This window comes from Lactuca serriola, chromosome 8, assembly GCF_051521515.1.
Source record: "Lactuca serriola cultivar US96UC23 chromosome 8, Lser_US96UC23_V15, whole genome shotgun sequence".
Taxonomy (NCBI): domain Eukaryota; kingdom Viridiplantae; phylum Streptophyta; class Magnoliopsida; order Asterales; family Asteraceae; genus Lactuca; species Lactuca serriola.
The window spans coordinates 242,105,661-242,117,451 of NC_136415.1; the positions used below are offsets into that span (position 1 = coordinate 242,105,661).

Sequence of the window (11,791 nt, forward strand, 5' to 3'; positions counted from 1 at the left end):
GACCCGAAAGTTGGCTGCTCAATCGTCTCATACCCTTCCCAAAGAGCATATAACAATCCATACATCGAACCAGAAATTCTCAACCGCCGAAACTATCCTTACGAGCCACCCACCTTGAATTTGTTATTACAACCCCGAGGAATTCCTAGCCAACACAAGATCTCTGACCAAGGACTGCCTGTCGTGGGGACACTCATCCATTCCTGAACACGTACAACATGAACTATCTCGTTTTGCACCTCACCTCAACCCCCAATGGGTTTTCAAGTATCCGAATCGCAGATCACTATATCCAGTCCACTAACCGCCTTTCAACAAATCCCTGATTCTCTCAACAAAATACCCGGTCCCCCCCCCCCCCAATCAGGGCTCGAACCATCACCATTTTGGTACACCAACAATCTATTCCACAGACTGTTTCACCAGGTACATCACACTTACTCTTGGAAAGTACCACATACACTCGATGATCTTTACAATAGAGACCAAGCAACTCCAACATACTGAATCTCAGATAAAATCCTCAAAAACTTATCATCGTGTCATCCAAAATCTCATACTGACACACTACCGGGCATCTCAACTGTCCCGTAGTAAACATGACCCTCAGGCTGAGAATAATGAATTACCACACTCCTTATCTTCGACTTCCCAACCAACATCCCATTGGGATAATTATCATGAGAGCAGAAGCCTCACTCCCCCACGCGATATCTATCATAGACAACGAGAGCCACTGCCCCAATATACTCCTCTTGACCACCTGTCGCTGCTGCTAACACATGCCCTACTATACTCAAATAGGTTATATCCTTGTCCTTAACCATCTCAGTCATCCCTGATGACCCTCTCATGCTATAATATTACCTTGCGATAGACATACTGCCTAGATTCTTCGATGAAAGATCGCAACCAATGCTACTTCGTAGGGTTTACCTCCAAGCTCAGAATACGAAAGCCTCAATATCTCTTTTGTTTCCCACGGGAAACGGAAATAGCAACACTCAGGTCACAGAAAGTGGCATCTCCACTATCGGCCGATTGCTCAACTCAGACCGTAATCCTCCATAAAGCGTCATCCCAACTTATCCCTGAGTCTTCCGACTCAAATTGGCATCTCACCAAAAATCCCTTGGAACTAACTCATTTTCCCTCTCAAGGTATGCTCCGTTGAAACTCGTTTAACATGGCCCTCTGGCCCCATACTCTATCACATCTGATCTCAGTCTAATTATTCACAACGAGATAACTGGTAAAAGGCCTCAGCACTATTTGCTACGAATCATGGTACTCGAACCATGGCATCACCTCTCAATCTACTACGAATCATGGTACTTGAACCATGTCATCACCTCTCAACCTGCTGCTTAAAATCTTCGGAATGCTCGCTGCATCGAGTATGGGTCCTCTCCTTTCGGTAGTATGGGCCCATACTACCTGCCACATCTACCCATACTTTCTACATGGACCATCCCCGAGTTCCTAAGTAGCTGCTCAACCTCCTTGATCACCAACCCCGTCACGTGAGTTTGCTCCCCAGTGAAAGGATCTACTATGTCAGTGTACTCATCTGACTAAGGTCACCCGCTAGGCTCTTCCTAGGTTCACACACTTCTCTGCCATCAGCTGTTTAAGAACTCTTTATGACGCCAGTCATCTACCTCCAGAATATCGTCATATTCACTTAGTAGCTGACTCCCATCATTGAGAGTTCCAGAAAGCACGAAGCAAGCAGCATTCAGGCATCGAATAATCTCTACCTGCACGTAGAACCACTCTAGGTTACAACTCTATTTTCCCTTCTCGCACTCAACAGGTGGCCCCGGACTCAAGCAACTCTACCCCACCCAGGCATCTAACTACTCTCTTAGTAGGCTCTTTCAATTCTCATCTAGGTATCTCTCCTAGATTACTCCTCTACTCGAATCTCTATCGTTGAAATATTCCTATTGGATACTCTTACTCAGCACATACTCGAAAGCATATCACAGATAACGAAAACTCCTAGGCTAAGGCATCACAAATCATGCCAATCTAGTCCTAAAATATGAAATACCTAGCCTATCCTCTAGCATGCAAAAGATCACAAAATATCTCATAACACAAAAGTAGGGTATTTTGGGAAATCACCGTTCAGGCTCAGGCTGATTGTACACACTACTCCTTCTCGTTTTCTGTTAAAACTCTTGCTCGTTTTAGAAAAATCATTTCTTTTGAAATTTTTTCTCAAATCCTCAGTTTGAGTCCAGATTTACCCGAAGGTGCATCCGAATCCCTCAAACCAAGGCTCTGATACCAACTTGTAACACCGTAAATTTTTCAAAACAAAATTTTCATCTAAAATCACCTAGTCCCCATAACACATTTCTTAAAAATCTCTTTTAATTAATTTACAATTTGCAACTCTATAATTGTTTGATTAAAATCCAGGATCCTCAAAACATAACTCTTTCACTGGTGTATACAATCAAGTCGGTGCCTTCCCACGATCCTGAGAAAAACCTGAAACACATAACACATAACATAGTAAACACCAAACTTAGTGAGTTCCCCAAAATACCACATACAACACATTAGCCACTCGAGGCTATAACTCTGTAAGACCCTCCGGTCTATGTGTCTCAGTGGGACCCTCCAGTCCCATGGCTCGTTGGACCCTCTGGTCCGGTCTTACTGAGGACCTTCCGGTCTCACCGCTCGTTCGACCCTCTGGTCCGGTCTCGGTGAGGACCCTGTAGTCTCACAGCTCGTTGTACCCTCCGGTCCGGTCTCGGTAGCATATAACATAGAATATATATCACACAGACAAAATGCATAACTCAAGTAAGCACATAAAACCCTCTGGTCACACATAAATACCACTCAAGGTAAAGTATAGTGAGAAGACTCACCTGGCAAGCAGCAAGTAAATAACCTCGCACCCGAATCTCGAACTAGCCTCCTCCTATCACAAGGGATGAATATCTCTAATTAATACTCTTTTACATGACCCTAATAATTGAACGCTATTCTTTCTCTCTCTAACTCTTGGATTGGGTAAAAGACCATTTTACCCCTCCATGGTCTCCATTACTCATGTTGTCCAAACCCCAGAGTCAACATAAGTTAAACTCGAGTCAACAGTCCATGTTAGACCCGACTCATTGAGTGCACTCTTGTGACTCGTCGAGTCCCCTCGTTTCCTCAAAAGTCTCAAGAATGTCCAGCTCAACTCGTCGAGTTGACCCCCAACTCGCCGAGTTAACGTACAATCAAACCCATCGGGACAAACCCTCACCGACTCGTCGATTCAGGCAATGGACTCGGCGAGTCCCTTTTATCCGATTCCTCATTCAGACGATTTAAGGCAGATCTATGTGACAACCCGATATTTAGAATCTATGTAATGACCTAAAAAGTCAAGTATTGTAGCCTCTTTTGATAGAATGAATTTAACTTCAAAAATAGAATGTTCAAAAGTCTCTATTGGGTTTCCTACAATGCTAGATATTGTGTCAAGTTTTACAGAAATACAAAGAACACTAAAATCCGAGTTATAAAAAAGAAGTTATGACCATTCTAAGATTTCCGATAAAAACCGACAACACAGATAAACGTAAAAACACGAAGTTTCAATACATTAGTTTTTAGCCTTAAGTATCTAAATGCAAGTTGTAGATATCATTAAACTGTGATTGTACATAAAAAGAACGTCCAAATCTGACTTCGTATAAGGAAGTTATGATTTTTCCAAGTTCGGCATAGCGATAGACAGCTAAAAACTCGAAACAGAGATCGAGCGAGTTTTGGCCGGAATAACCTAAACGAGAATCGAAGGTCTCGACAATGGTTTTTCAATGGTAAAAAGTCTGGCAAACACAGACGTCGGATAATGAAGTTATGGATTTCTAAAGAACTTTTCTTACCCCGACATTTTAAAAATAAATAATGAATATAATCTCAAAATTTTTCGATGAAGTCTAAACGAAAGTTGTAGAGCGGAGTCTCACCTACGCGTGGATATAAAGAACGTCAAAAACGTAGTTCGTATGAAGAAGATATGAATTTTTGAAGTTTACTAAATAATAAAAATATAAATTTAAATCAAATTTTGGTATTATCCGAAGGAGGAGTCACCGGGCCAATCCGAGTTATGCCCAGCATACTCTCATACGCCAAGCGTACTCGAGGACTAGGTCTCGGATCGTCCACGTCGCCCCCTATGCGAAGCTATGCCCCGTCCCATCCGAGCTCTGAGGCAGTCAAGGATGCGGTCACGCATGACGCACGCGTACGCCCAGCGTATCGAAGGGTTCAGCCCCCTATAAAAGGGATGCGAAGGTTATGGGTAAATTGCTCATTTTCTCTCCTTTTTCTTGCGTTTTTACTCCGTTTTGCATGCAAGGAATATCCCGAAGCCCCGATTTCAACTCTAAGCCCCGAAGGAAGGTTTTAAACTCCCGAGGATCCCGAGATTCCCGAGATTTCCGCGAGAAAAGTCAACAATCTAAAGTCGAAGCGCTGCTCGATTTTCGTTTCGCATTCTTCAAACAATCATGTGAGTTCATACCCCTTAACTAACCATTTAAATGGTTTTTAAATGCTTTTAGGGGGGGGGGAATACAAGTTGAATTATGATAGTTATTATATCAATCACATGCGATTAATAACTATCAAACTACGGATTTACCATACTTTTAGCTGTTTCACCGAACAGATTACTTCAAATGACTTTCTCAAACGTTTTTACATGTTAAAAACTCATTATCAAATTGTCTTACATATTGTATGTTTCCTTTCATACTCTGTCACAAATGTGTTTCAAACAAAGGTTTTCTTATACTTAAAACTGTCTTATCAAACAAACTACTTTCAAATCATTTTATAAACTGACATCAAGTCATCATTTCTTAGTTATTAAATCTTTCAAAGGTTTTACCAAACTTATTTTATACTTTTATATTGTCAAATGCATGCCTATATATGTATAGTTATATATGAAATGTTTAAAGGACTTAGGAAGTCTAGCTCGCTTTATTTCCTTTTCCTCGTTTGGATGTGGCATTAGGGCATCGGTTATTCGTTCGAATGTCGTCTAAATATTAGTTATATATCATGTATACATATATAGACATAAAAGTTCCATTAGTCAGTTCAATACCTTTGGGTAGCAAAGGCATACTTCGGTTATACACGTACATTACTAGTAGCTATAATAGGTATAGTTAGGAGATACTACTTACTATTCCAAGTACAACGAATCACACAAGAGTCAGTTCATTCATGAGTCTATACTAATACATTACATACTATATGAAGAGATACATTACATACGATATAATGAGATACATTACATACTATATGAAGAGATACAATTACAGAAATACTAATACATTACAAACAATTACAGAGATACGTTTACGTAGATACTATTACATAAGATATTATTACATATGTTTCGGGACTTACCATTCTACACCCAAAAGCTGTTAGCTACAGTAGGGAAAATGATCATCGACGGGTGTCTACGCTTTTACTGTTCGGCGAGTTTCCACGCCGTGAATATCCTAGTGCAGAAGGATACAACTGTTAGTTATTATATTATTTTCCTTCCTTTACTTTGTGACACATACACATAAACGACGAGGTAGACCATAATTTTATAATAATACTTAAACAGGGAAAAACCGTCACAATTACAGTGATGCTTACTTTCAAAACAGTCGGGTCTTGGTTGAAGACTACTTTTTATACTAGTAGGAAATATGAGATTTTCTAGGGTTCTCAGACGTTTACAATTACTTACAAACACTTTCATACGTATACAAAATTTTCTTCAAACATTTACAAGTCTTCCTTCACGGTTTTACAAATCAAAGACACATTAATACTTATGAATTCACTAGCTTTGTTGCTGATACTCGCTTTCAAAACAACTTGTATTCTCAGGTCACAAATAGACAAGTACGACGACTAGGTTTTGTGATGACGGACACTACTAGAAAAACAACCTTTTACGACGCGCAATGCGTGTCGTAGAACGCTCAGACGATGCGCAAATGTGTATCAAGGAAGGCCCTGTCATAATGAGAGACGACACGCTTTTGCCCGTCGTCTATAGACGACGCACATTTACGACGCGCATTTATGACACACATTTAGGACGCGCGTTTACGACGCGCAATGCGTATCAAGGAAGCCCCTGTCATAAAGGAAGATGACACACATTTGCATGTCGTAACCTTACGACGCACGTTTAGGACACGCATTGCGTATCCTTAGAGCCCCTGTCATAAATGAAGATGACACGCATTTGCATATCATAAACTTCAACAACCACTTACGATATACATTTACGAAGCATCTTTACGATACTCATTTACGCATAATACAAAAATATGGAAACAAATATATACCAAAACAATAAATTTCATCCAATAACATCATGTCAAAAAATTGCAATACATTGGTATTAAGGGGATCTAATTGTACATTGTTATTAAGAGGTTTTCCCTATTTATATAACCTATAACTACATTGCTATTCAGGGACGCCTTGTTTCAGATATCATGTAAAAAAGAAATCCTCCATGTCAAAAAATTGGTTGTTGTCCACCGGGTGTAGATGGCAAATAATGACTTGAACATTAGCTGAAACCAAAAAGCTTTTATTATTCACACAATAAAAAAAGATTGATATACTAATGGAGAGAATGGTGGAGCATAGAACAAAGCTTGCAAGGTTAGCATTCTTGTCTATTGTGAGAAGACGATTGCTTTCTCCTTTACGTGTGCATTTCCTAAAATACCCTTGGGGTTTGAAATGGATAAGATGATTAAACAAAAGCAGAGTAGCTGATACTAGTTTAGTAATTAGTAGTTTGATTTAATAAGGCTCCACTGGTACACGGAACTTTGCTCCCGCATAAGCAGTTGCTGCTCCCAACTCTTCTTCTATCCTCAGAAGCTTCAGTTTTCACATTAAAATTACATAAATACAAGTAAAGATGAATTTGATTACCTGGTTGTATTTTGCAAGTCGTTCTGAACAACAAGGAGCTCCAGTTTTAATCTGACCATGTTTCACACACAAACTCCCATAATAAGTATCATTTATAAGTTATAACATAATAAAACACTACCTCAATTTATGCTCAAAGTATTAATTAATATTATTACTGTTGACAAGTTAACTGAAAGATCTGCACCAAAAGTATCCTCTATTTCGTCACTTCTATGGCTGGCCATCACACCCCATCCAACACACTTCAACATTCTCACTGACTCGATGTTTTCTGTAACCAACCAAACCCCACCTGGGTGGAGGAAAGGTCATAGGAGATAAGCTCACCTGCAAAATCATATAAAGAAATTTTGCTATCAAAAATCATAAAAGAAATTTTGCTAGATGATTCCAAAAAAAACGTCTCACAAAAAAAAATTATTGATATAACATAAATCAGTAAATGAGAAATCCATAAGTTTTGATCATTTCTTTGTACAATACGATTATTGTAAATAAATTTGTATGATAACTTAAAACTAAATTATATAAATTAACTTACATCTAAGAAATGCAAAGTCAAATATTCCTTCTCCTTTTTAATGCTTGTTTTTTCATTGCTTCATCTTCACTTTCCTTTCCCCTATTACCAATCTCTCTCTCTATCTCTCTCTCTCACACTACCCTTTTATCATTCACATAATTGAGTGAATTCCAAGAATCGAAAAAACTATCAATTCCACCCTCAAGTTTCAATCTTTCTTACTTAGTTCTTCAAAACCAGACACTCATTTAGAGATTTGCCAAGAAAGTATAATCCCATTTGGAAGTCCAGTTCAAATATGGAAAAGGAGAAGTTTTTAGGCAATGAAGGAAATCGAATCCCCCAAGGATGGAATTCCATCTTTGGAATGGGAATTCAAGGAAGTGAGCTGAATTGTAGCTCAAAGCAGCTTCCTAATTGCTTCTTTAACCTCAATTGTGAGAATTCATTGGACCAGAGAGATATCTTTGAGGTAATGGTGGTCAGAGCATTGTTCTCAGGGAATTGGTTGGTAGGATAGGAAGTATATGTAATTCCCGAGAGATTTCACCTCATTCCCGCATTAATGGAAACAACAACACCAACAATTTGTCCTATAACAGTCCTTTAAATTCACCACAATTAGTGAAATATTTATAAATATAAACGCAATTCTTAAAACCCATCACACATTTCTTTCTCTTTTTTGACAAATTCAGGTATCAAGAGATTATATTAGTGAGAGGATGAAGTTCCTTCAAGATCTTGTTCCTGGTTGTAACAAGGTAAACATAAAAAATGGCTCAAAAAGCTTCAGTTTTTATCATTTTTCTTCACTTCTTGAATGTAACTTGAGATCAGTTTTTTCATTTTATAGGTCACAGGAAAAGTTGTAATGCTTGATGAGATTATAAACTACGTACAGTCCTTACAGAGACAAGTTGAGGTAATTAAAGATTAATCCGGTACTTAACTTCTTTGTAAAAATACCAAAATATGTTGATTTTTTCTTTCAACTAAATTGGGTTCTCTTTGGTTGTAGTTTGTCTCAATGAAATTAGCAACTGTTAATCCTCAGATGGATGTTAGCATGGAAGCACTTTTATCCAAAGATGTAAGCTTTTTTCAACTGTTTTTTATCAATTGTTTCACAGATTAAAAGGGTTTTTACATGATTTTGAATTGAATAATGACAAATGCAATACATGTATGTCCGTGTGGTGAAAGCTAGGGATTTACCTGCAAAAGATGTTACTGGTAATTGTGACCCTTATGCTGAAGTTCATCTTGGAAACTACAAGGGTACAACTCATCATTTTGAAAAGAAATCTAACCCTAAATGGAACCAAGTGTTTTCCTTCTTTAGAGAGAGGATTCAAGCCACTATGCTTAAAGTCACTGTAAAAGATAAAAAATTTGTGAAGGATAAAAGCCAAAAAGTAATTAATTAAAAATAAAGAATATTATAGGACCAAAAAAAGAAGACATGAACACGGTAAAAAATAGAAATATTAATAAAATAAAATGCCAACCTGGTAGTTTAAGGAAAATTTTTGACAAGATTATCCCCTGGTGCATCTGATCATTTTTTACCTCAAATTCTGTTACTAAACCACCCTCAAGATTCGTAATAACAACCTAAAAACATTAAAATTTAACATGAAAATTATTAGTATTGTAAAGAGTTTGAGGGGAATAATATAAACATAAATCACATAATCATCACAAATATAAAAAATGATAATAGTTTATTACCAAATATAAAAATCCTACAGGTAATGCAAATTCCAACCCGAATTCATATTACACATACCAATACCATAAGTTGACTTGTTTTATATTAACCTCACACAGACAAACAGAGAGACAGACCATATGCTATAATTACACTAACCTCTATCAGTTTCAAGGCAAAATATGGAACTAAATAAACATTCTAGATTTGCCCCTCGAAATCTAAAACCACCATATATAATCAGATTCAGACCAAACTCTAAAACCCTTGGACTCATTTCTTATATCACCCTAACCAACTATATCCTGTTAGATAATCAAATAACTCCAAAAATCTTGGGAAAAAAAAACAAAACCCAACAACTAAAAACATTACTTTATCGTTTGTTTGTATGTTTGTCATAGGATTAATGGATTATAAAACTTGAGTAGCTAGCCAGTAGCCACAACATCAACCCTTGGACTTGAGTCAAGAAGTTGACACGTGTTTGTGTTTGTGTTTATGATTGTGTTTTTTCTGGTTTCATATAATTCTCCTGAACTGTTATCCACTCTTGATATCAGGTTAGTAGTGCTCAGAGACGATACCTCCTTCCGCTTATTTTGTAACATAATAAAGGTATATATTTAGTCTTATCATTAATTTAACATTTTGAAGCTTCAATTTCTCTAAATTATCAGTTAATCGGTTAATTTCATACCTAAGCTTCAATTTCTCTGAATTATCAGTTAATTCGACCTGTAGCAGATTAAAGAAACTAGATTTGACAATAAAACTAGTAAAAAAAATTCACCTGATTGGTTAAAGTAAAGTGAAATAAAAAATAAATAAAGTGAAAGTAGAAAAAATACTAACCAGAAAAGGAACATGTGCAAGAATAGTGTATAAATTATTCCTAAGATTTGACCTTAGGAACAGTAACAAACATTTTTTTCAAATGTTAATGTTTATAATAATACAGATGTAGCCTAGGACAATAAGGGAAAAATCTAACCTTTGTTAAACATGTGCTGCCACTTGTATACATGATTTTTGCAACATCTTTCTTGATAGGAAGACTAGCAGGAGTTGGACTTGCCTACCCTAGTTTCTCAACTTCTGAGAAAGCAGAAACTTTCCAATAACTGAGATTAGTGGAAACTTCAATATTATCACTTTCAAAGTATACAAAAATTTTAAAGATCACATACTAAGGAAAAAATTTCCTTCCTATTTTACCCTCCATACAATACTGGTAATGCCAAGTTTGATGAATCTGTTAGCATATATGGTTGTGACTATCATACATAACCTACATAATCCAAGAAAGCACATATTAGAATCAAAATTAACATGAAATTAGGTAGTAAAACAGAAAAGTAACAAATTTTGAGTATAATTTTGACTCTGATGATCAAAGAACTCATAAATAATCCAAAAAAAAACTAAAATAAAAGATATTATGAACTTAGGTTGTAACTTAAGAATGAAAAAATACAAGGTGTTCTTCTCATAATTATTTTTACATGTCAGAAAGAGGAAGAGAAGTGATTACCTTCAGTTTCAATCGCGATGCAAAATAGCACTAGATAAAATAGAAACTATTGAACCTTAAGAAGCTCGGAAGAAGAGAGATTTTGTGCCCTAAATTAAAAAGAAAGAAACAAACAAATGGGTGTAAATAGAAGAATCAGAAGAGACTCGATGATATGGTTTTAACCAATGTAGATTACCATTTTCCTTCCTTGACACCAATGATGCTCTCAACACACTCAAATACTTAACCTCTTTATCCTGGATATAAGATAACAAAATCAAGAGAATCTGATAATAAGCTTAACCCATTAAAGTTTTTATTATGTTTTATATTAATATATATTTTATAAATAAATTAAGTTTGATTGAATTTGGTTCATCCAACAATAATTTTATCATTTTTTATTTGTAAATAATTAATACGTAAGATATAACTTAAAAACTACAGCAAAATATAGTCCCAAATTCTGGCAAAACGATTTACACATTTGGAAACATTATATGGTATTTGTTTAAATCCGTTTAATTTGTAGCTATATATATGTTTATGTTTTATTTAACCTTTTTAGTTCCCCTCTGTTTTACAGATAGTTGTAGAAATGGCAAACCACAAACATCAAGATTAATCATTGCACAAAAAGTAAAAGTATCTAACTAATCTTAACTTTTAGATCAAATATTCAAATGACTATCTAATATATAATCCAATAGTTCAATGTATTACTCAAAATTAATTCAAAGTTAAATCATATTCGAATACTGGTATTTTAAAACAAAATGAAAAGTACCTTGATAGATGGGACTATAACAATGGCTTCCTCTAAAGTTTCAGTAATGGACTTCCAATAACATAATACTCAATTTTCAGTAACTTGTAGCTCTGTAATATGACTGTTGGTTGAAAAATTCAAACTTTATCAAGTACATACCGAGCCACCAAAAATTCACTTTTATTTACATTTATATGTCATTATTTTAAACTATCTCAGAAAAGCAGCAGAAGGTTCGACATCAAATTGAAATAATTTTATATCTTC

The 11,791-nt window shown here is 36.1% G+C and overlaps 1 protein-coding gene across 1 annotated transcript; it reads left to right on the plus strand.

Moving 5' to 3' along the window:
• Positions 1-7,823: 7,823 nt before the first annotated feature.
• On the plus strand, positions 7,824-8,663 carry LOC145067970 (transcription factor bHLH63-like). Its single transcript, XM_079014984.1, has 4 exons — positions 7,824-7,997; positions 8,224-8,289; positions 8,382-8,450; positions 8,547-8,663. The coding sequence occupies exons 1-4, from the start codon at positions 7,824-7,826 to the stop codon at positions 8,661-8,663; spliced, it is 426 nt and encodes a 141-aa protein (XP_078871110.1).
• Positions 8,664-11,791: the final 3,128 nt, after the last annotated feature.

Coding starts and splice junctions, on each gene's coding strand:
- LOC145067970 (XM_079014984.1), top strand. CDS start 7,824: ATGGAAAAGGAGAAGTTTTTAGGCAATGAAGGAAATCGAATCCCCCAA. Junction 7,998..8,223: donor ACCAGAGAGATATCTTTGAG/GTAATGGTGGTC, acceptor TGACAAATTCAG/GTATCAAGAGATTATATTAG. Junction 8,290..8,381: donor TTGTTCCTGGTTGTAACAAG/GTAAACATAAAA, acceptor TTCATTTTATAG/GTCACAGGAAAAGTTGTAAT.